The 26,702-nt window shown below is 37.9% G+C and overlaps 1 protein-coding gene across 3 annotated transcripts in view; it reads right to left on the bottom strand.

The window, feature by feature from the left end:
- cntn4 (contactin 4) overlaps positions 1 to 26,702 on the bottom strand; it is a 133,226-nt gene that overhangs the window by 24,127 nt on the left and 82,397 nt on the right. For all 3 annotated transcript variants that reach the window (XM_057338898.1, XM_057338897.1, XM_057338896.1), the window contains exons 7-11: positions 25,114 to 25,216; positions 24,829 to 25,013; positions 19,383 to 19,522; positions 15,186 to 15,315; positions 13,052 to 13,202 (exon numbers count right to left, since the gene is read on the bottom strand). In XM_057338898.1, coding sequence (XP_057194881.1) covers positions 13,052 to 13,202; positions 15,186 to 15,315; positions 19,383 to 19,522; positions 24,829 to 25,013; positions 25,114 to 25,216 — 709 coding nt within the window. The remainder of the gene's footprint in view (positions 1 to 13,051; positions 13,203 to 15,185; positions 15,316 to 19,382; positions 19,523 to 24,828; positions 25,014 to 25,113; positions 25,217 to 26,702) is intronic.

The raw sequence follows: 26,702 nt of genomic DNA on the forward strand, positions 1-26,702 counted from the left end.
TCTTCACAGTCACGCAATGCAGAAAAACAAACAGAGCGCACATGGCGGAGAAATTCTTTACAATTCTTTGACATCTAGGTTGTGCATGGATTTCGGATCCTGGTATCAGATGGTAACATAAGCCTGTCTTAAGCAACAACATATTCTGCTGAGAGGAGCAGAACTGCTGGGCATTTGTTGTGTTTTGAATGCTAGATGTAGAAGTGTGTCTCAATTATTTCTTATGAAGGCAAATGGAGTGCTTAGGTCTCATGTTTCTAAAATTTGTTTGTAAAACAAGACCCTTAACCAGTATGACCCGGAAGTCTAAACAAACCTCACACATCAATTCTAACGTTGATAGGTTTAAGCAGAGGAGACTCCTTGGGTCGGTGGTGCACTCTGTGGTCTTGAACGTTCTTGGAGAGCATGTCTATTCTTGGCCGAGCACAGCAGTACCTCATCGCAACTCCAAGTCCTCCATCAGGCCTGTTCGAATGAGGACGTATCAATAATTCACCAGTGAAATGAACTTGAGTGCTGGTATCCTCATCTCCAGATCATAACGGCTAATGAGGATGGCCGCTAAAGTCCTACTAGGATACAAGACTGCATGACACAGCTGAGCGGCTCAAAGACCAGAGAATGTTTTAGGGAATCCTCAAATCCCTCCTGAAGTGCACTTAAAAGAACCATTATATCTTTTTATTTTTTTGCGGGGAGACACATCAAATATGTTAATAATAAACAGTCTTGTGATTTACTCTGGAAATCATAAATTGGCATAAAAGCGTGTAGTCTCCACTGGATTTTCTCAGGCCAGCTGGGCCAAAAGTCTTTGCCAGACACCTTTCGGAATTGGCTGAAATCATAATTTATGTGTTGATGAATTGGTCACTGCTTCTCCCATGTGCGTCCTTTTTATTTTCTGTGAATGTACGAATGTGACAAAAGGCGTAATTGTAAAAAACTTGTAATGTGTAAAGGAACATGACCTTGATATTTGTTAGTGCAGTTCTTTCGTTTCGCACCATTTGCTCTTGAAATGGAACCACGTGTTGAATAATAAAGATGATTCTGCATAGGCTTTTGCATTCTGAGCACAACACTTCAATACTTAAACAAGCTCTCCACAATGTCTTCCACTTAACACATGGTCAAGAGGAACAGCGGTGAAATGGGATTAAAATGTTTGTACACACAATGCTAAATGTCAATGCTGTGAGTGTAATTGACTTTAAGAATCCAAAACTACACGATGTTTCTAATGATTTTGATATTATTCATTTGTTTTAGTAAGATTTGCTTTCGTGCCAGTGACGGTTAGGGTTGGGGATTTCACTTTTTCTAATGTATACGTTTTTGCATGATTCACATCGTACAAATTATACGTACAAATTATATATTTTGTTTATAAATTAAAAAAATAAAATAAATATACATTGATTGAATTGAATTAAATATTCTACATAAATAAATAAATTCAAAATAAATATTTAGAATTTCTACCAATTAAATAAAAATGTATAAATACATAAATTCAAAATAAATATAGAATTTCTGCCCTTTTAAGTAGCTTTTTAAAATTATGTAATGATTAAAATGTATTTTTGTATAAGCAAAAACTTGTTTGAAAAACGTGTCGATTTTTCTGTGTATAATACATGTATATTTATTTTATTATTTATGAAGTTTTGCTATATACTGTATATTAATATATAAAATTGCTTAACAGTAGTAGTTGTATACTTGGGAGTGCTCCATGTTGACCACAAAGATGACCCAGGACAGCATTTAAGCCGGCCGCGACTCTCTGGCACTAACCGGCTGTGTCTGACCTACCTGCAGGTTGTGTTCCTTCAGTACATGAGATGTTTTTTTAAAAACATTTACCGAGGGCCCAAGAGGCAGAAGGGTCATGTAGCGGGGTCAGGCATCATCTACAGACAGATCAGATTGGCCATTTTATCCCCCACGCGGGGCACGGGGGCTGACCTATACCTGAAGGGCTGATCTATGTTGAGGGCTACCCATAAGAGAGGCGCGCGAGAAAGCTCCTGGCATTAGCGAGATGGATCATGCGCTCGTATCTCAGTAGGCCTTCTGCTTGGAAGCGCGTTTGATAAACTGACGACCTTGTCAGCTGGATAAATAAACCTGGAGAGGCAGAAACAGGTCATTTTAGATCACGCCCTGTCAGAGGATCTGTTTACGGGGAGCCACCTTGATGAGCACAACTCTGCTTTCGGCTCCTCAACCTCAAGGTTAGTCGGCAATTACGGCCACGAGGAAAAAAGGTAGCCTTCCAATGAGTTTCGCTGTTATCGCTAACAACAGAGCAATCACTTGTTGGTCAAGGGAAAAAGAGGAGAGGGGAAAAATGGGACATTGGAAAGGTTGTCTGTTGACACTTTTCCAATAGCCAGGTAATTGATATTGATTTTTCCTTTTTTTAGTGTATACAAACCAATGGTTCTTAAGACATAACATTCATTACTAACGCATGTGACACTCAAATATCCACATCAAACTTTTACATTTGCCGTAATGGATTACAGCGTCTGTCCAGTCTGATTTACAGTTAATGCGGTAAAGTTGCATTTATAATGCAGGCCTTATCGATTCGATTCTGTGTACAATAGGAAGAAAGGCATTGATTTCTTGAGCTAGTCTGACATACAAAGGAGATGGACAGCAAAAATACAAAGCGAGAGATGGATGTTACATGTATAGGTGTCAATACAGGTCATTTATCCTCTTATTTCACTTTTTGAAAACCTTAAAGCAATGTTAACTTTATTGAAAAGTAGCTACTTACATGCTGTTGTTTTTTACATGCTTGTTGCTCATTTTTACATTAATCTTTAAGGAAAGGAGTGCTTATAGGTTAACGTCTGGGGTCTCTAAATCATTATATAGCAAATTTCGCTGGAATTGGGAACCACTTTGAAATTTTGGTATCATGACACCCCAAACAGCAAGGCAATTTTAAAAGTGGCACGGGCTCGACATCTCCAACGCGCTCGACATTTGTGAGGGTATTTACAAGAGAAACAGGCGAAATTGGCTAGTTTACGAATTACCCATGGCTTTAATCTAAGTCTTCAAGACGGCCGTTATTTGGTTTGTCAGTCAGAGGAGGCTCTCGGGTTTAATAATGCAGGTCTTGCTCGCACCACGGGTGTCCAAAGTGTTTGGTAATTCCGATATAATGATAAGATAAGAGATGATGGACAGAAGCGTCTGGGCACCTACCCCATGCTCAAAGAGCAGACGCTTTCAACAACCAGCTGTGTACAATAGAGCTTTTCCTCTTTCGGTATTAAAACAGCAGAAGCGCTACAGGCTAAAGCGAGTGTGACATTTCCTGCGAGCGTTCAGCACGTTGACCCCTGTCCGTTGGGAGCTAGCATTAAGTTTCCATGGCAATAGAGAGATTAATAAAAATAAAAAGGACAAAGAGTAAAGAGAATCTTTGAGGAAGATGTAATAATCTCTACTTTGAAAACAAACCATGCACAGGTTCCAGACTTTCACTCATGTCGGTGAGGATGACAATATGGATGTCCTGTTGCGTCGCCGCGCCACTTATCCTGGGGTAATTTTCTTAACACATTCTACGCTGTTCAATTATTCATTGTGCTGATTTAGTATGGGTACATTTGGCTTCTGCCACTTCTCGAGATCACTTTAAGTCGTTTCTCAACCCGAAATAAATCAACATGGCACCAGCTGCCGTAATAATTTAGCTCCAAATCAGTTGTGTGCGAAATGGACTTAAATAATATGCTATGAAATGATCTGTTATGTTCTGCTTTAAGCCACGTATATTCTACATATAAATCACTGGTGTCTGAATGAAGAGGCAAAGTGTCCTTAGGATTTGGTTTGGGTCCAATTATAAATGCATTTTCCAGTTCCATTACAGCTTACAGGTTAAAGACGCATAATTATATTTAAAAATATTTTATATTAAAAGGGATAGTTCACCCAAAAATGAAAATTCAGTCATCAATTACTTACCCTCTTGTCATTTTAAACCCATATGATTTCCTTGAAGAACGTTGGTTACTGAACAATGGCGGTATCCATTGACTTGCATTGGTTTTGTGTCTATAGTAGAAGTGAACGGGTGCCGCTGTTGTGACCCTTTGGAGTTTACTTTGTATTTAGTCCAACTTTTTATTTTTGAAATAGTTTCACAATCAAGCACAGATTTGTGAACATGATAGGCGGGTTTATCCCATTTAGAGGAAAATCAGCCAATCGCTGACAACACCGCAGAGGCACCCCTGTCACGGTATTGGGTGGTGAGACAAAGACACACAGGAATGGAGGACCCAAACGCAGACGGCAGGTAGGGTGTTAACACAATGCTTTAATAAATAATAACAAAAAGACAAAACAAAAACCCACGATGGGGTAAAACAAGAACAAGGGTATTCACAAAACCAGGTAAGGAGAACCACGAAATACCTGGACACCCTACAAAACTACAGATAACAATCACATTGGAGTACGAATAACTAAACTGGACTAACACAGACAGGAACTCACCCACATGAGACGAATGACAATAAACCAGCACAGGACAGAAGACTCAAGGGCATAAAATAGGGAACTAAATCAAGAGGGGACAGGTGCGGGGCATGAAAACATTAACCATCAATAATGGGGAAATGAGAGGGCGGGGACAAAGACGAGACCGGAGAGTATGGCAGGCCATCCTTGCCAAAATATCTCTCTCCACATGAAACATGGGGTTCTGCCATGATCTAGACCCACAGAAACATGACAAAAAGCGGCATAATCATGACACCGTCTTCTGTCACGTGACATTACCAGCTCTTTTCGGGAAGGGATGTACTTTTCTTGCCTGCAAAAAAAGATATGGAACAAATACAAAAATCTAAATTGTAAGACTCAAGTTTGCAGCGCACAGCGTATTTCTCGCAGTAATCTAGTCTTTTAATTTCTGCAGTATCTATCCCCAGGGTCAGCAGATGTGCGGTGAGAAAGAAAGGAAGAGGTGCAAGAAACAGCGTTTATCAGGGCCAAACACTGTGGGCTTATAGGTCTACTCGAACCTCGCTCCTTTAATCACAAATGGCTCTCCAGCTTCATTCTTTCACTCTGATATTTATCTCTTTTTCTCACTCTCATATGCACACAATTCCTTCTAGGAATAAAGAGCAACGTGCGTGCCGCCCGAAATCTGCACGGGGACCAAGATGGATTACTGGTGCTGCGCTGGCAGATTCTTTTCTTGAAAAAAGATATTAGCCTGCGGTCCCCTAAGATAAAACTAATCCCACTGACTCTAACATGGCTCTTAGAGCAGTAAAGAGCACGGAAAACTAATCAAGACCAAACATCTCGGCATTCATTTGCACACTGCGTTGAGTTTTATATTCGCACATTGAAATGATTTCTCCTGAAGTCATTACTGCGTTAAGAAAGATGGGAATTCCTATATGCAGGTAGTGGGGTCTGAAAATAGGTATTGGAAAAATATGAAAATAGGTTTTTCAAATATCGTTTTTCGTTACATAATATTTAATTAATTAACAATTTGACTGAAAACCTGAATTGATAAATTCACCTGAATTTCACTTTACAATAAGGTTGTATTCAGTAATCTTATTTAATGCCTTAGATGACATGAACTAACAATGCACAGTATATTTTATAGAATATTATTATTATTTGGTAATGTTAGGTAAAACCAATATAGCTATTTACTCTTCGTCCATGTTAGTGCATTGTGCGTTTCTAATGGTAACTTTTCTTACTTCAAATTCATAAATACTGTTCATGTTATATTTTTTAAATCCTAAAACTTTTTTTATTTCCTTCCAGATTTTCAAATTAATCTCCTGCGTGGAAAGTGTAATTAAAGCTGCGCGTCAATTGTGTTGGAACGCAAACATTAGTGGCAATCGATGTGCTGTCCACCGTCTTGATTGACCAATTGTCTGCCGTACAAATCTATACCTATAGATTGTCTGCGGCAAAGCCGCACCGCATGGCATATCAAATTATGCTCTCCTAGTCTTTTAGACACCATTAGCAAAACACAACCATAGGAGGTTAAATAAATGACATTCTATTTAAAGGGTGGGTAATATGTTGATAGAAACCCACCATGGTTGGGATTTTACCAAGAGTTTGAAGCTATAGGGCATGTTCCATATCTCTGCTGGTGGGCCCATTCCCCTTCAGCTGACATTCCTCCGAATGACACCGCCTAATTTCCCCAGGTGAGAGAGAGAGGAGTATGAAATTAAAATAAACCATATGAGCTGGCAACATAACAGTTGAGACCATGCCTTGAGGTGGGCTAATGAGGAAAGGTATTCTGTATTTTTGGCGGGAGACGGCATCGCGTTTAATCTCCACGTCTATGAGACAGCAAATTCCAAACAGATGTTGAATTAGATTAAAAGGACAACCAGAACAATGGGCTTTAGCGGGAAAAAATAGAATGCGACGTCAAACAATAATAAACAACATTTGGTTTTTTAATAAATACGAGAGTATGCTGTCTACACGGTGTCACTTACTTTGCATTTCAGTGCCGTTTTAACATGATTATGAAGTGAGAGTGTTTATTAAAACATCTGTTTTTGAGGGAACATAATGTTGTGATAGTTGCAACTTTGTGCAGTGGCGAAACATCAACAACCTTCGCCTACAACTCTTTTTGATAACAAAAATCAAGAGATTAATTCCAAAGTAAGATAAGAGAAAGTAGCTTTAATTAAATGAGTAAACGGATCCCAGCCCTCACACGTGTCCTATATCAGCCAAGACAGCGGCGCTGCCTGCCTCGGCAACCTCTTCTATCCCTGAGCTTTTGAATTTATATCGTGCCGCCGTTCATTCACCTGCAACGCGGTCTTCTGTGGCAGATGCGCTTTTAAATGGAAATCATCCTGACAAGCAATCACTTCATAGAGTGTGTACTCATCCCACTCCTTTACTTTTTGCTTCATCTTTTCTGCTGCTCTGTAAAGACACAAACCGCATCTACAAGTGGAACGAAGTTAACTTAAAAATGTTAGCGCTTCCTATATTTAAATAATTATCTGTATGGGTGAAAACATGGCCAGGACATTGTACCTCAACCCAAAAGAATAAAAAGGAAATGATTTGCCTCCATTCTTGTTAATGTATCTATTTTTGAGTTTACTGTAATTTCCATTTTCACTGTAATGCAGAGATTTATTGTAATACTTTGTTTTTTTTTTAATCAGCACTGACTAAAGAAACAAGCATTAAAATGTACAACAACATATTAATTTTAATTTGATTCATTAATTTACTTTTTTAATAAATCGAAATAACACTTTATTTATTTACTTTAAAAAAAAAATGTATTTCATAACGAAATAAAATGTTGAATTATTTAATAATTAAAATAGTTATTAAAATATTTAATAAATATTAATATTTAACTAATAATAAATAATTAAATGTAAGCTTTATATATTTACATTACAGCAATAACATTATTCCACATTAATGAAATCTTAATTTTATTGATTAATTTAATAAATATAAATAATATTCATTTTTTATGTATTTCATAATAAAATAAAACATTTAATTATTTAATTATTAAAATATTTGATAAATAATTAACTAAAAATAAATAATTAAATGTAAGCTTTTTTATTTGCTTTACAGCAATAAGATTTTTCCACATGAATGAAATATGTAGTTGGGTGCAAAAAAATTACGTCGCAATATAAATTTGTTAGTATTCTTTAGTATCTTAGGCAAAACCGAATGTTTCACATTCAAACAAGCTTCAACAGATTCCCCCTTATACATTTGTCCCTGGTTTTTCAATCAACTTGCTGTGCAACAGTTCAGAACCCGAAATTTTACCAAGATCAAACGCAGCCAGACCAAATTTCTTCCAAAACTCATTCCACCATATACACCAGGCAACCTTTCATCTTCTTCAAAAGGCTATTCTTTCGGAAGAGGGACCAATTTCAGCCACAGCCAAGCCTCCATTAGTTTGTCTTTTACAAATTAGGCCTTGGCAAACCTTTGATCCATTGTGTTAACTTAAAATCATGTACTTAATATTGTCACCTAATACAGATTTTAAAATAAAAACGGCAAAAAAAATCACATTGTCCCCGGAGACAAACCTCTAGGTGTTTGCTAATAAATATGTTCAATGCAATTAAACAACATACCATCCATAAACTTATGTCCACACTTGCAGCAACCAGCACACAACACAGAAACATCATTTATCATCTGCAGTGTTACATATTCAAAAGGACATACGGTGGCCACAATTGTATCCACAACTGGTGGCTGTACAGTAATAACCTCCCTTGGGTTGGGGCAAGCTGCGGACGAACTTATTATATCCTACTGTTTGTTAAACAAGCGCACATCAGCAGAGCGCAGGCAAAAATTAGCTGTCAAACAGAGCAGAATGATCCCACACCAGTCATGTACAATCATTTCAGAAGCAACCCGGGAAACACGCACGGACCAAGCGTAGTCAGCTCGGGAATGTCAGCCCATCCGCTAACCTGTCCTACATTACAAAAGAGCTGAGCGCATGGCTAGAACAGCTCTGTCTTCTCTTTTTATTTGTTTCTCCTGTGGGTTTTATGTATTTTACAGCATGCATGGCTTTCAACATTTTTTCACACTGACGTCAAATAAGTAATGTCCAGGTATATGCAACTATTAAATATTGATCTAAATATTACAACTAAGCATAGTTTATAAGGAAAAAGGACATCGCCAAAGCATCATATTTGATTTATACAGTTGACTTATATTGAAGCTATATATTTTATGCTGGTATCCATGATCTGAACCCATGACCTTGACATGTTCTACAAGCTACGCTACCCCTTTTTTTAATAGTAAAACCATAGTAACCACAAAATTTACGACATCTTACCACAATGATGGTTTAAACTACATAAGCAATAGCCTTATTTAAAATACTATGGTAATAAAAAAGGTATTAATTTTCCAATAAGCATGGTAACTGCATGGTCATTTTTCCTAAGGAGCAGAAGATGCAGAGAAGAAGATCAGTCCTGAAAGGACACGAGGTAGCAAAAAAGGCGCTTTTTAAGTAACTAGCTACATCGCTTTCAGGAAAAGACAGTAAACCTCCCTACCATTCAATCTCTCTCTCTCCTTCTCTCTTTAGTAGAGAAAGGGGACTGCTGCTATGAAGATGGATTATCCTGCCGGTGAAACCGGCTCCTCTCCTTCTCAGCTGTCAATGAGAACTTGCACAATTATGCCAATTAATCTTACACAAAAGCAGTTCAAATGCACCCTGCTTTGATTAGGTCTGGCTCCCAGACAGGTGCGTGCACTCAGCATGCATCCGCACACGCGCATACGCTAACGCCCATATGCATAAAACAATACATCTGATTATAAATTAGTCTCTAATGGCATTTCCACTTAATGAGAGTGGTGTCTTTTTACCTGCTGCTGTTTACAAGGTTAGCAAGACGCTGACGGGGATGTTACACAAATAAGTGGATTGATGCAGTTTATTGAATCTAAGATAAAGTCAAAGCGAAGCGGCCGGTTTTGTTTTGTAATCAGGCATATTACAGTGTGAACTGGGTATACTCAATGACAAAAAGTAGGGCGGGTTGTGTTTTTAATACATTGTGAATTGATTGGATTGTACTAAAATGTCAAAGGGTGGATAAAGGGCAGGGGATGAAAAATAAGGGGTCTTGGAGACCAGCGAGAAAGGAAAGTCATTTAGGGGCGGAGCAAGGTGATATGTTTTGATAAAAGATCACAATGAGTATCTGACAACCAAGAAAGTGTATTAGGAAAGAAAACAGAGACGATTTTGCTCGTGTTGAAAAATGGGGATAGTTCACCCAAAAATGACAATTCCTCATTTACTTACCCTCTTGTCGTTTTCAACCTGTATGACTTTTTCTTCTTCTGCAGAACACAAAAGAAGATATTTTGAAAAATGTTGGTAACTGAACAACGGCAGTACACATTCACTTCTATTATGGACACAAAACCAATGCAAGTCAATGGGTACCGCCGTTGTTCGGTTACATTCTTTAAAATATCTTCTTTTGTGTTCTGCAGAAGAAAGAACGTCATACAGGTTTGAAATGACAAGAGGGTGAGTAAATGATGACAGAACTATCCCTTTAAGAAACATAAAGAGAAAGTTTTGGTGTATATACAGTAATGCTACTCATACAGTATTTATGAGGAACAACAGGAAGGAAAGTGTGTGTCAAAACGTGTAAGCGTGTGTGTATGGACAGCAGTGTGCGTGGGCACAGGTGTGCAAGGCAACGCCAAAGGGGGTTGAAATAAAGTCAGCGTTTTCTAGAAATACATTCAGTTCTGTAAAAATTCCCTGGCTGCCTTCCACTTATTGACAATACAATCAAACATTCTGGCCACAATACAGCCTGGGTCATGTGGATGTTCACTTGTGATTTATCCATTTTTCTTTTTAATTACCTCTGTGTCCAAGTTAGGTGAGAAGGGGTGGATGGAACACGTTCAAAATCAAAATAAATAAAAGCACTATTTTGTTCCGAACCAGCCAGAAACAGCCGCAGCCGCATGCGGCATTAAAATAGATGGTTTGATTTCATGAAGACTTCACATTTTTTGTCTTTGACTGCATAGGCAGAGTGGGAAGATTTAATATTTAAATGTCCGTAGTTATGTATGCTGTTTAAAAGAAAAGAAAATGAATCAGTCAAAACACAGCAACGTAAACATCCGAATGGCTGCTTCAAATTCAAAAAAGGCCCTTTGAAATCTTTGTAAATGTGAAACACTGGGTTCCCCAAAAGAAAAGGAACAACTGCCTAACGTGACTTACAACAAAGTGTAGTAATGATTTGTATCCACGGCAGTTTGGTTGCAGCTAGAACTAAATACAATTTTAGGTAGATCAAAAAAGCAAAGCCAAGATACAGTGAACCCAAAAAATATTTGGACACGGCTTATAATAAGAAAGCTTATTATTTTAACTGCAATTAATAACAAAATATCACACCGAGTGGCATTTGCAAACAAATGATGCTTGACCTTCTCCCAGAAGTTGTTTTTGCCATTTTAAACCAACTACTGAAGTCCCAAGATACTACAGACAAGTTTGACTAAGTTTGACATTCAGAAAGTCTCCTATTAGCCTTTGTCCTAATTTTAAGAGTTCTTTTGTCGTAATACCCAAATCTTAACAAACTTGAAAAGTGGCCTCATTTTCAAACCTTTCAAATAAATGCCACTTGATATGTTATTAAATCAATGGCGTTTATTTTATGCATCCCAACTTTTATAGGGAGATTGGGTTGAATCACACTTTAGGAGCTGTTTTGAATGACACATTGGCGTCACACCATTTGTCTAATAAATACAATTTCTAACTGAACAAAACGTAACATCATACCGTTTAAGAGAATAAGGTCAAGCCTGCAAAGATGCAAATCAGTTTTCAAGAAATAAAACGCCTCACATATCAAATCAACGTCTCGCCCCCACATCAAGAATTCTTCTACATTGCTTTCCGCTCACACATAAGGCTGAAGGACATTGGCAGTATAACCCTTATGCAAACGGCCTGCCACTCTATTTGATGAGTACCAACACCAACTTTGTATATGTAAATGACGGGCAAGCGTGCTGTGCACACACCGACAGATGCACACACAAACGTGCACGCAGACACGTTGAACTTTATCCCGGTGTGGTCAAATACAACCTCTCTGGTCAGTGAAATACAAAACTTGTATCAAGCTGTGTCTGGCTGCCACTCCACAGTTTAGACAGGGACATATGGCTGTTTATAAAGACTGGTCTGGCATGGATATTGACCCCATGCTAAGAGTGCAGAGAAGTTGATTAACACCCTGCTCTTGCTCGGGAGGGGTTAGCGCCGGTCACCCGATAAACCCGCAGAGCCCAGTTATAAGTGACTGTGTGATACTTCCTGGTGTTCTTAATAGGAACATCAAGCTGTAGTTTAATAATTTAGCGCATGTTGCCTTTCTAAAATCTCCAAATGCTTTAATTTCAACCCGGTTTAATATTAGTCATGTGGAAACATAATTAAAAAGTTCTCAAATCCGTTGACAAATAATACTTGCATTTGCAGTTGCATTAATAATATTGTGAGATGCCTTGCTGTCTACAGGCAATACTTCAATAAGCAAAAAAATATGATGTACCCTACAGTATTGGGTAAACAGTCAATGTTTTATTAGATTGCACTATTTTTATGGATACCGTACACCTACATTGAAAAAAAAGATATAGATATATTTTTCCCACAGAGATTGTCGAAGTGCATTCTGGGATTGTCTTTTATGTGAAGAACACACACAAACAAAACAAAGGATTTTTTGCTCCCCTCCGCATGCCTTTGTTCTTTAAATTATTCTGTAAATGTGTTTTGGACACGTTTATGTGTGAAAAAAATGTATTCGCTTCAAAAATGTTCATGTGCATTTAAAACCCCTTCAATATTCCTAAATGTGCATGAAAATATGTGAATTGAAACCCTGTTAACGCCAATAAAAAACAAGACGTTCCAGAGGCGTGCATGGGGTACATCTGCAAATAATGGCCCCCGGCGAGGCCCTTGTGCTTTGGCGAAGTGTGCAAATAACAGAAAGAGATAGTAAAATGGGAAGAAAGAGAGGGAGGCACTTAAAACCGAAACGCAAAGCCCACTAGAGACATATCTTTGCGGCCCTTAGCAGAGACGTGCTGAGACATGCTGTTTCTCTGGCTCCCGCGCCAGCTTGCCAAAGGCAGAGATGAATGGCCAAAGTCGGCAATGGTGCTTTGTTGCTGTGAATAACAGAAATGATTTGACAAAGACATTATATCAACAACCGGATCTGGAGCATGACCGCGGTGTCGTGTTCTCATCCCACAGCCCTGCTGACTCTTCCTGGATCAGACTTTAAAAGCGGTGATTTTTAAGAGGATAAATAAAAACAGACAGCAAAAATATGGGCAAGGCTCTGCAGAGATGAGTAATGACATGAGAGCAGGATAAGGTGGCTACCTGCTGCTTTCTCGGAGGGCGTCGTTGCCTTTGCGCCAGGAGATCGCTCCACGCGGAGACATCTTGGGCTTGCATTCAATCAGAACATCGCCGCCCTCTTTCACCAGAGTGTGGCTCTTCAGCAGGTTCTGAGAGAAATCTGGGGCGACAGCTGCGACAAAAGAGCGAGTTTTAGATCCTATTAAGAGCAAGCGTCAACAGAAAGCACATTTCTGTTAAACTGTTTTACATTTGGGAGAAGCATCACAGCTGAAACGTTTACTTAACTGTGGCTGTTTTCTGAATTACTTTTTACCTGCGCACAGTATGTTGTCTAATATTTTTAAAGAAACAGTAAGACATTATTAGACAACAAACATTTTAGACAGTAGTATGCTACGTTGTTGTCACATGTCCTCATCACATTGCATGATTTATTCATGAAAACAGTTACAAACCGTTATTTAAGCATTTTTCGTCCATTTTGTGTAAACATGTTCAAACATTTAGCAAAAGTTCACAACACACATGAACTTGGTAGTGGGTTACAATCCCCAGCGAACACACACTGTAAAACACTTTTTGCCTTAAATTAAAAAACTTGATGGCGAAATAAGTATTTTCAACTTACGTTTTTACAAGTTACAGCAACTATGATGGTCAAAATTTTAAACTATAAGTTGAAATGACTTGTAATGCCAATTTGATTGAACTGAAAAATGTAAGGTATTTACAGTGCCAAATGTGTAATGCAAATGCAAAAATGTACAGTAAATGTGTCATGTGCAGACGGAATTGTTAACTTCTCGATCTCTTTCAACCACATTTACCCACAGCTTCCATTAATTTTTGTTTAACCATAAAAATTCTGCGGCCGAGAATCTGATCTCACGTGAAAATAATTGGCAAGTAATATACATTACATAAATGTAATGTATATTAATGAACCACACCTAATGCTATAATGCTAATGCTATATGGTATAAATTAAAACGTCAAGCAAATTGCATTGTGGGATACAGAATTCTATGCATTATGCCAAACATATTTGGTACTTGTTGCTGGTATATAAAGCGTAAATCAATGCAAACAAGCAACATTGAATTTTCTACAGATTGTCGGATTGAACGCTTCAACTCCCCCCAAAGACCATCATGCATCAACGAGCCACAGACTTTTCCTTTCATGGTCGACCATAATTACAGGTACAGTATGCAGACGCGAGGATTAAAGGCTATTTAGAGCACATCCTCTTTAATCATTGTGCTTCAAAAGAAGATTTGCTTGTAGGTCTGGCGTGTATGATGTCGAAACAGAGATGGCAGAGCAGAAGCTAGGTGAAAGTGGCACTCTTTAATTATCACGCGCTCCTTTCTCCGTAAAGGAAAACAAAGGGAAAATGTCACGTCCTTTTCCTCGACGTTCCCCACTCAAATGAGTTTTTATTATGATAATTTCTCCGGCTCGACAGCCCTCACACTGTGTCTTTTAAAAGGCACTTCATTTTATCTGTTTGAGGGACTTGCCAATTATTTTCACGTGAGATCAGATTCTCGGCCGCAGAATTTTTATGGTTAAACAAAAAATAATGGAAGCTGTGGGTAAACGTGAATGAAAGAGATCGAGAAGTTAACAATTCCGTCTGCACATGACACATTTACTTCTCGTAATGGTGAGGTTTTTACTAAATAAACGTTTAACTTAAACAATCTTTAATCCAAATGTTGCTTAAAAAACATTTTAAATGTTGTGACGTGTCTACTTCTGCATCAACCAATGGCGTCGGACTACCTGTTTGCTGAAACATTTTCAGGTGTGTTTTCTGGAATTCACACAAGTAGTGCTAAAATGATGTCTTTTACTTTTAATAAACCTTGTATGTTTCATCAAAGTACAAGAAATCCCTTTTGCAATTTGGTGCAGTGAATGCAATGTACAGTATGTAGAATAAAAATGAAATGCCCACTTATACATGCAAAAGCCAAATGAACACTATAAAAAACAAATAAAATTTTGACTCATACGTGGCCACTATCAGTGGATGTGCATATATTTTAAATAGACAGCGTAAGCTTTATTAATGCAGTCACCATCTTGGATTTTAGCTGTAGCATCTGACTTTGCAAGTAAAATGCGATTCATCTCCACAACTTACCGATAACTCTGAGCTCAGTGTTGGAATAAACCTCGCCGTACTTGTTTCCAGCCACGCATTGGTACATTCCAATATCCGACAGCGCCAAGCGGGTGATGGACAAGGCTCCATTAATGACCTGGACCCTCTCCTGTGGAAAACAGGATATCTCCGTTAAGAGTCTTTTACCGAGATTGCTTATCTGCATAAAAGCACAAGGTTGTCTGGGAAGGTAAATTATGCTCGAAGGTTGATAGTCATAAATCCGAGCATTCATTACTAATGGGAGACACTGCGTAGGGTGGCCGCACAAAAAATGACGGTAATAAATCTGTCTGTTTATGAGATGAAAATAAAAGTCTTAGCTGGTTTACTTCTTAACCAGAGCTCTGTATTCGTTGGAGAGTTGGGTGATGTTTGTGATCGTAAATGAGGTAGGCTAGTATCTTTATACTGTAGCATTTATAATAAATGGTGACATATCGATTGCATGTTGTCTGATATGTATAAAAATAACATAACAACAGGTAAACCAGGATAAAAAAAAGACCTGGATACTTCAATCAAATCAAACAGAAAAAACTTTTGTCACCTTGAAAGCACATTGAGCTTCCCCCTCATGTTACCTTCCAAAAGGCATAAACAACAGTTTAAAGGCTTGTAAAAAAGCCAGGTTCATATAAAAAATTGGCATGAAATATCAGAATGCTCTCTGCTGCGCTTTTCACTTTTTTGCCCTTGAACAACTCTGTTCATAGTCCTTGCTTTTAAAGGGCCAGTTTACCCCAAACTTTTTTTTACATTTCTGGCATTCTGACATTTCAAACCCAAAAAGTATTTTTTTTGTTATTTACTCATCCTCATGTTGTTCTGAGCCTACATCGTTTTCTTTCTTCCATGAAACACAAACTAAAATGTGAGACAATGTCTCAGCTTCATTTTTCTATACAACAAAAGTATGGCAATTTCTACCACCAAGTTTCCAAAAGGACTTCAATTTTAGTGTTCACCTCACACAAAGCTATCATCTGGCTTGTCAGAAAACTTGAAATATATCTCGAAAGCCACTTTTGTCATGTGCTTTTTTGTCTCTTTGGAGCTTGACAGCACCAGTCCCCATTCACTTTCATTATATTGAAAAGGATGGCCAGGAATTTCTTTGAAAATGCACCTTTCTGTTATAAAGTAAAGAAAGAAAGTCATACGGATTTAAAAAGAAATAAAATTGATCTCGAAATAAATATATCTCGAAAGTCATTTTTGTGAGGTGCTTTTTTCATTTTGGAGCTTGACAGCACCAGTCCCCATTCACTTTCATTATATGGAAAAGGATGGACAGGAATTTCTTAAAAAAAACAAAAAACACCTTTTTGTTTTACAGTATGAAGAAAAGAAATATTCATACGGATTTCAAAAGAAATAAAATATATCTCGAAATAAATATATCTCAGAAGCCACTTTTGTGATGTGCTTTTTTTCCATTTTGGAGCTTGACAGCACCAGTCCCCATTCACTTAAAATGCACCTTTTTGCTATACAGTATATAGAAATGACCTCATATGGATTTCAAAAGAGGAAACGCAAGTAAACGATGGCAAATTTACATTTTTGGGGTGAACTGTTCCTTTAAACTGTTTAATGGAACTATGGCTGGTGATGCTAGCAGGCAAATCAAAATCAAACATGAGGATAATCTAGTGCGCATGAATGAGATTTGTGTCAGTGGTTTTGGTAAAACTGACACATAAAGGAAAGCAGGAGGAGGGAAGCAATGTACATTATGAGACAGACATCACATGGTGGCGTACAGCAGTTTGCGTGAGGCAATGATTGACTTTACTACTGTACTAATTAGGCATGAAGTTCTTCTGAAATCAGCAGTTTTGCACACGGCCGGACCTGAGGGGGGACGGGCGGTAGCATCTGCACGCCTGACGCTGAACTGCTGTGATTGGCAATGTCAGTACTCGCAATGCAAAGGTCAGTTCAAAGTACACTGAAACCTCCATGGCCACAATTCAGCAAATCTCGTCAAATAAATCTCGTAATAAAGAGAGATGGCGATGTAGAGGCAAAAGTTATGGATTGCAGCTTTAAAGATTGCAGCTAAACATTTCATCTGCTACTACGGTATACATTTCGAATCAAACTAATATGAGCGTGATTCAGACAAGTCTGAAGACATGGGTGAATGAAAACATTGACACGTTTATGACCAGATTAGCTAAATCACGCCTCGCATCACAGCCTAATGCTTATTTCTTTCTTTTAGCAATCTCGATGAGGACGGCACAAAGACATTTTTTGCCGCTCACCTTCGTTCCAATAAGCCAGAAAGAACATGAAAGGTCTTCATTGATTAACCGCGGCAAAAATAACAAATGGTAGAAGTCAACAACCCGTGCTTTCGCTACATCAATGACCTTTAGTTATACAATTGATTAGAGCCTTGATGTTGATTGTGACATTTGGAGATCGTAATAATTCTACACTGATTAATTCATTTAACCGGGATGCACTGAAAATCAACATTTCTGAATCGAAAGGTAAGGTAGGATTCAATCAAACGATTGTGTTTTGCCCTTGGGACATTAGTTTTACAGCACAAATGGCCTTGTGTTTTGTCATCGCTCAAAGAGATTTGCCCACGCTGATTGTGGAAAAGCACAAGGCGATTCCTTTCAAAATCTATCTTTTTTCTTTTCACAAAAGCCTTTATTGCATTGTTGAGTCAGGATGTCTTTGCACACAGGCATACCTGTAAAGCATTGATCATTATGCTAATTCAATTTGCAAATACAAATTCACTCAGCTAATGTAATCTTAACCAGCAAATCTACATAAAAGAGGATTTTCAGAAGTCCAACAGATATGAATTAACTTTAACCTTTCAAGAGACCGGAGGGCAAGGGATAGTGCGCTATTTATTAAAGTGCGAAACGGAAATATGCTCAATGAAAAGAGAAAGAGCACAGACTGATCACATAAACAACCAAATATAGTCTCTAAACGGATCAATATCCTGTGTTTGGTTTGCACCCAGATCACACAGCCAGGCAGATTTGCATAAAATTTGCTTATTTGTTTATTCACAACACCCTAGTCGCGGCGGAAGTGCTAGTAGTCACTAAAAATACCCAGCGTTGCTAGACTGTGAGTCAACAAACATTAGCCACCAAGTGCCTGGAATTCTGGGACAAATGCTCTCGATGGAAATAGGTTGTATATAACACAGTGTCGAGACGTATAAATGTTTATCGCCACTTTCACTATAGTTTAAATGGATATCAGAAGGAGACAAAACAATAAGCTTGTCTGCTACACAGTAAAGGTTTATAAGCCTTCTCTTAATGGCCTTTGAGAAAACGGGTTTAAATTCAGCTTTTTGGCACAGAGATTTAATGGAAGATTACTGTGTCTATTGGATCTGGCGTCCACAGCTAACCATACTAAATCAGCATTTAATGTCCATAAAATTGACTTCTCTTACCCGGCTGAAAAACCAAGCCAAGGTACAAGTTGGAACATGATGGACTGCATTATGGGTTATTATGATAGCATGGGTTTCAAACCAGTAATGATGTTTATGGCAATAAACAGTTACAGGCTAGAAGTGTTAGAGAAATTAGCATGTTCCTTTCTACATCCCATATTATGAGAGACTTTGTTTGTCATGAAAACAAAATTTTTTTATTGTACAGTAATCTCAAGTAATTTTTAAATCATAGACTTTACTGTCATTTACAGTATTTTAGCTAATGTTGCAAAAGTTGGACCGACCTCTGACCTCTTAAAGGGAAAGTTCACCCCCCCAAAAAAATTCTGTCATCATTTTCTCATCCTCAAGTTTTTCCAAATCTTTATACATTTCTTTGTTCTGATGTACACAAAGAAATATATTTGGAGGAATGCTTGTAGCCAAACACTTCTTGGCCAGTATTGACTACCAAAAATGACAATGATAGTCAAAAGTGCCCCAGAACTGTTTGCTTTCCTACATTCTTCAAAATATCTTCTTTTGTCTTCAACAGAACAAAGACATTTATAAAGCAGTTTTCCCTACTATGGTAGTCAAGATCTGTTTGGATACGAGCATTCTTCCAAATATCTTTCTCAGTGTTCATTAGAACAACGATTTGTATACAGATTTGGAACAACTTGAGGGCGAGTAAATGAAGACAGAATTTCATTTTTCATTATCTTTTAAGCAGAACTGACCTCAGTGGGCTCCAGGTTCTCTCCGTTCCTCATCCATCTAAAGGAGGGTTTAGGTTTCCCCGTGGCCTTGCATTCCCACACCAAAGAGTCTTCGATGGCCTTCTGCACATCCTGGGGCTTTTCAATTAGCTGGGGAGCAGCTGCAAAATCCAACATCAGAGGTAATGATTATACACAACTTTAACCTTGGTTTTTATCTTTTACCTGTATATGTCCTTTAAAAAGGACTAGCAATACATCTGAGAAACAGTGTGATGTAATCCCATCTATGCATCTATAGAAAACCGCAGTGGTGACAGCTGCAGGTATTTATATGAGCACATTAAGAAAATCACATCTAATATATTAACACTGTCCACAACGTAGTACTATAAACTATCTCAACCAATACCATTAGGGTAAATTATGGCTTAATTATACACAAGTTGTATTGATTTTTATCTTTTAAATGCACGTAACTCAAACCTAGTAAATAATTGACCAACACCCAGGAGTGAATTCAGTGCATCATTTATGGACATTTCAACCTAAAAGGAGAACAACAGACAAGTAGGTAATGGTAGAAAGCATGCGATGCAATGAACAATTTAAACACACAAAGAAAGTGTGCACATGTAAGGTCACTGAGACCAAAGTTTATACTGTAAGAACTGTAAAAAACGTATTAATCAGTGTTTTTGTCCTGTTTTCAGAAAAATATTTAAAACTAATTTACATGTCCTCAAAGTGTGTATTTTACGTTTTCTGACCCCGCTGGCAATTGTTTAGGTTATTTAAAAGTATATACTTTATTTTGTTAGATAAACGCTTGAATAAAAAAGAATAATTTGGCAAAAAGGCAAGATAGATAAACTTAAAGTCAAAGCATGTCATTTCTGAGCCTATGAGAAACGCCAAAGGGAACTAAAAAGTAATAATCATGTTTCTTGAACACTTGTTGGCTGCCTAAGCAAGTAGTCCCGTCTACACCACAATCACACCTTTTATACTTTTTGGGAAAAATCAATCCACTGATGAATTACTTTTCTATATTTTAAAAGGAGACGAAAGAAAGTATTTTAACACATCACACACTATGCTAATATCGCTTACTTCTTTTTGTATCTGACATTACATTATGTAAAGACATACAGTATACATTATAATACATTATTATTGTTATTATTATTTATGTTTTGCAGATGACTGATTTCTAATGCATTCTGGGAACTCTTAATTATAGTCTCTTGCTGCAAGCTGGTGACACCCCAGTCGCAAACTCTCAACCTTCTACTACTAAAGACCATTCACTGCTGTTTTTTCCTCACGGTTTGCTCGGTCATTGCAACTCAGTCGATCTCTCACTCACTGGGGAAGTATTGACTTTTAAACCCCACTGTTTAAATGAGAGTAAGCAGTCAGACCCTGACTTAGCCTTGCCTACAGGGCACACAATCACGCTCAACATTTCACACCCACAAGTCAAACCTGAGAGACTTAAAGAGGTCAGAAAAGCTCTCACCTGCATCCTTAATGCACACTGAAAGCGTGTTTGAAGTTCCTAGCAATCATTATTGACTCTCGTAGAACATCTGCTTTTGAAAGATCTTCAACTTTTGTCTATGAACCATTTCAATAAATCTATTTAAAGATGCTGTGTGTAATTTTATGAAGGAATCTATTGACAAAAATGCAATATAATGTACATAACTATGTCTTCAGAGGTGTATAAAGACCTTACATAATGACGTGTTATGTTTTTATTACCTTAGAATGAGCTACTTCTATCTACATACATACACCGCGGGTCCCCTTGCATGGAATTCTCCATGTTGTTTCTACAGTAGCCCTAAACGGACAAACTGCTCTACAGAGCGCGCTTCGTAAATACATTGTCTCCTTCCGGAAAGAAGCGAACACGTGATGACATCTTTGTCCTGTGTCAGCCACCGTAGTGCTTCGAAAAGGAGGGGTGGGGGAGCCGTTGGTTGCAATTCGCAACCTCACCGCTAGATGCCGCTACATTTCATACACTGGACCTTTAATTTAAATAAGTGTGATTTAAAGGGTGAGCGTGAGCACTAGAGCTACACCAAGTAAAGAAAAGAATTAACAAAGGCAACAAAAACATTTAGCAGAACGTTAGCAGAAAGTATGAAAGACCCCGAGTGTCTCCCCCTGCTTTGCTGCTGCCAGTAGAAGTGATAAACTTGAGATACACTTATCGATCGCCTCATTCCTCTGCTCTGCTGACGAATGTCTCGTAGGCCTAATTCCAAGGGACTTCAAAATAAGATTACAGATTTTTATCACCTGGCTGGCAAAGGGAAAGACGGAGGGGAAGAGAAAGACATACGGCAAGGAAATTGAGAGGAAGGTGGAGAGAGAGAGATCCGTGTGGCAGTGAAGAAGTCTATCCGTAGGCTAATCCTGCCAAACAAGGATCCCCAAAGCCGCAGACGGGATAAGCGTCTGCCCGCCATCGTCTATTTACAGGCCCAGGGTATAACTTCGACGTGTGTCGTAAATAAAAGCAAATAGCTTAATGCAGGGGTCGGCAGCCTTAGGCACGGCAGCAATTAGAGCGAGAGAGAATAATTATTTTCACATTTATTTAGTTGTTTATTTTAGAAATATTGAACTACATTTGCATGCCAAACTAGCTCTGCACTAATCCTCTTTTATTGTACATGGCTTGTTTGCATACGCAGAAACTAAACACTCATTCACAAAGTTATACACGTTCATGATCTTCATGAGTAGTATATGGATCCTTATGACAACACCGTGAGAAGTAAACTGACACTACATTTTGCTCTCGGAAATGCAACATGTCATCGCGAGAGACAATTTAAAACAAGAATCTCGGCAGAATAAGATGACAACATCATTTTCACAAGTAATAATGAATTGAGACGTTCAAGTATGGATGGTACTTTACATTCCATACGCAAAACATAGTGATGGCGACACTCACATTCACATCATTAAGGGAAAAGATGCTCAGTTTCAAAACCTGTCTATGGAGACAGCATTAGAGGTTTAATAATTCTACCTTAAAAACGTATGTCAAAAAAACTTAAAAGCAAAATTTAAAAGCATTGTAGGCATCATATTGGAGAAAAATAATGCCAGGATGTATTAGTACAAATTTAGAAATATAATATAAAGCTGAATTACAAAACAAAACATTATTCTTATTAATTACTTTAATTAAACTTTTTTACTTTTTTCAGCACAGATTGTAGTTAAATATTGATTATTATATGTGTGAACTACTATATTTTCATGCTTATTATATTATCCCATTATCCCATGGCATAAATCACTGTTATAGTCGCTATTTGTGTTTGTCACTAGGTTATGCAAATATCTAACCAATGAAAAGTATTTAAAAGTGCTTGTCAACTTTAATAACACAGTATTGAATCAGCAAAAAAGTAGTGTTTTTCCATTCCCTGAAAAAGAAGTCAGAGGTTTCGGAAGTACAGGGAAGATATGACTCTTTCTTCTGTCGAACACAAAAGAAGATATTTTGAGAAATGTTTTTGTGTCCATACAATGGAAGTCATTGGTTAACAATATTCTTTAAAATGTCTTTGTGATCTACAGAGGAAAGTCATACAATACAGCTTTGAAATGACATGAATTTTCATTTTTGGGTGAACTATCCCTTTAAACCATCATGTCACTATAGAAATAATATTATACTACTTGTAATTATTTTTACTTTTTTATTTTTATGGAGTATCCAGCATGATGCAGCACAGTGACCCTTAAAAATAGCACATATTAAAAAGTTGTCAACCCCCGGATTAATGCATCGACTGATTTACTGTACTGTACAGGTGACAGCAGCTGACCTACATTATAGTCAAGGCCAATTCTAATAAATACCACACCTCTTTAAAACAGAATGGGGTATGTGTGCCAAGGAAGCCAGACCATTAGTAAAACACAACCACACCCACAACAAATCTCTTCCTGGCTGAATTACATTAGCTTTTACAAATCGCCCATGTTATTTATCTAATTAATGCACGTATAAATCAACGCTGCGGTGCGCATCTGGAAAACCCATTATGAGAACTTTCCTTTGTCGTGAAACCTGCCCCCCTATTTTCCGCATTGTTTGGAATATAAACAATGAGACAACAAGCATAATAAAACATTCACCGAGCTCCACGCAGGCTATTCCTGTAAATGGGCCACTGGGTATGCGGCTACAGCATTAGCGCCAGTGCAAGATCCCATAAGGGGAGGATAAATCCCATTGCTCTCTAGCCTACAGGTACTTACTTAATAGGAAGCTGTCTGTATGAACAATGCAGCGCAGCCGACACGGCTGTGAAGGGAAAAGGTTATGAACTCGTCATTTTAAAGTCCATATTAAATATTCGTCTTTTCATAAGACTACGAGTCAGTATACACTAGATGGGAACCCGGGTCTGGACATTTGGGGTTTTATTTTACTAGTGATGCCAAATTGGACTTGTAAACAAGGCCAAGGTGAAAACATAATTAATAGAATGCAAATGGGATGGTTTTATTGCTACTCCGTATCTACTCTAGAATAGTACCGGATTGTTTGTGAAGGAAGAATTGAAGCAACACATCATCTCATAATGTCAAAATGTCACGCGTCAGACTATGAGATCTTGAAAGAACACTTGAGATAAATGCAAATTTGCATTACAATTCTGCATCCTGTTTGCAACCTCGATTCAGATTCAGGAATTAATCAAAGTATATCAAAGCTGTATATCAAAGTACGAAAAATAATAATAAATACGGGAATACCCAATTCACAACCCTAATAAAAACAGTTAGACAAAGAGATAAAGTGTTTCGGTAAAAACCAAGTAGAGAAGAATACAAATCCTATTCAGTTTTCATTCTAAAGCTTGAAATAAAAATCCTTTTCATGTGACAGGTGGCAAACATATTACTGTCATAGAATTAAACTTGAAACGATTCCACACAGATAGATTTCACAGAGCTAAGCCTTTGATTTTCAAAATCCGCAGGATAACTTGGCCCAAAAGTTAATATTTATTAACATTTGTTGGTGAACACAAAAACCGGATGTCATCCACGATCCAGATGCGGCCGGCATATGCGCCCCTCATCTAAGTATAGTAAATTTAACAGCTTTGATCCGGAATCAAATTGGATCCCAATCACAGAGCCATCTGGTACAACCCAACACACACGCATACTGTATGCACACACAAACGCACAAGGTCATCCTCTCATCTTTTTAATCTGGATAAAAATATTAGAGACATCACGACTCGGAGGCTTTAATCATTTTGATGCACTGATAAAAAAACAACATCTCGGTCTGAAGTTCCTTGTGGTTGGGTTGAAGGCGGAAATGTGAAGTTGTGCTTCATTTCCTTCACGTAAGTGAAAGTGACATGTGGCTTTGACTGTTCAAATATTCATGCGTCTCGAGACAACTTACCAAAGAAAGACAGCTTTCCTTGCACAGAATTTCGACCTTTTGTGTTTTCCGCGACACACTCGTACGTGCCCGAATCCTCTTGCTGGAAGTATGGGATTTCCATGACGCCACTGGTTTTTCTCACGTCCACTTTGCGGGAGAACGGGACTCCGTCCACTCGGCGCCAGCTTATGGAAGGTACCGGACTGAGGTGGGACGAGACATCACAAATATTCATTTTAGTGATCCTACAGTCAAATTACAGTTACCAAATTGGTTTTCTCAAATAAAGATGACAATACTTACTTCCCCAATGCAAAACATTCTAGTCGAACCGTCGAACCTTTGGCCACCTGAACAACTTCTGGAAACTGCACTTCAATCTTTGGTTCATATTCTCCCATGACACCTACAAAAAAGTTCAATCATCATTTGCAAGCAGAGCGAAAATCATTTCCAATAAAAGCTATCAATTATTGCAATCAGCAAATGCAATTTCAAAACTATCTGTAATTCTCCTCTTCATTATTACCGTCCGATTTATTCCGAACCTCCCTGAAAGGCTTTTAGATATGAGGAAGGTGTGATATCTCCTTCTGTGATTTTGCGAGGTGTTATCGGACCAGCTACTAAGCTGAGTGTGTCAAAAGAGATCTTATCTTGAATGTCAAACGCTGCTGTTTATGTCAGCGCTGCCAAATGGGAAAGGCTGAAGAGAAGCAATCATCTCATTCTGGAACATCCCAGGTAGAGAGACGTGTACAATGAGTTCTGAAATTGTACCTGGAGCTCACACTGTGACAGTCGCCATTGAGTGGCTCGTGTTGGACATGCAACGCTGATACAAACATCAGGTTATATTGAGGGAAACACATTTTACACCAAAATTCACACAAGACACCTGTAGGACTTCAGCCAGTTGGATTTTAAAAATCGTTTTTCAAAACGTTTTATTTACTGTATATATGTGACCCTGGACCACAACACCAGTTAAAAGGGTCGATTTTTTAAAAATAAGATTTATACATCATCTGAAAGCTGAATAAATAAGCTTTCCATTGATGTATGGTTTGTTAGGATCGGACAATATTTGTCAAGATACAACTATTTGCAATCTGAAGGTGCAAAAAACAAAAATATTGAGAAAATCGCTGTTAAAGTTGTCCATCAGAGGCACTGTAGCAAGCCGCTGTAATGCAGCTTACCGCTGTAATGATGTTGTGGAGAACAGATGAAACCGAAGGCTGAAATTCTAAGCTTTACATACCAAACTTGAGTGGGTAATTCCCAAAAAGCGGGCAGCAGCGATCGATGTTTGTAGGCGTGTTTCCGGCCATTTTTGTTTGCGATTTTGCTGCATCCACTCACAAAAATAACGTTTTTATATATTTACGGTAGGAAATTTACAAAATATCTTCATGGAACATGATCTTTACTTAACATCCTAATGATTTTTGGCCTAAACGAAAAATCTATAATTTTGACCCATACAGCGTATAGTTGGCTATTGCTACAAAATGAGATAACTCAATTTTCTAAAATCATGTTTTTTATTATGTTATCATGTTTTTAATGTGTTTCATTGTGTTAGTTAGCTGTATTTTTTGAGTTATTATGGCTTAAATCAAAACAAACCAACTGCAGTTTGATTGATATTAATTGGAATGCACAATAAAAAAACATGATTTTTAACATTTTTTAAAAACGTAGTTATCTCTTTTTGGGAATAAACTCTTCAAATATACCTGTGTGACTTATGACTGGTTTTGTGGTCCAGGGTCGCATATTTAATATAAAATAGATTACAGAAAGGTTTCAACAATGCAATATAATGCAGAATACATTTACTACGAATAAACTGTTTAGTGAATTGCAATGTTCATAGAGATGCTGTG

Source organism: Triplophysa rosa, linkage group LG7 (assembly GCF_024868665.1).
Source record: "Triplophysa rosa linkage group LG7, Trosa_1v2, whole genome shotgun sequence".
In the NCBI taxonomy this organism is placed as follows: domain Eukaryota; kingdom Metazoa; phylum Chordata; class Actinopteri; order Cypriniformes; family Nemacheilidae; genus Triplophysa; species Triplophysa rosa.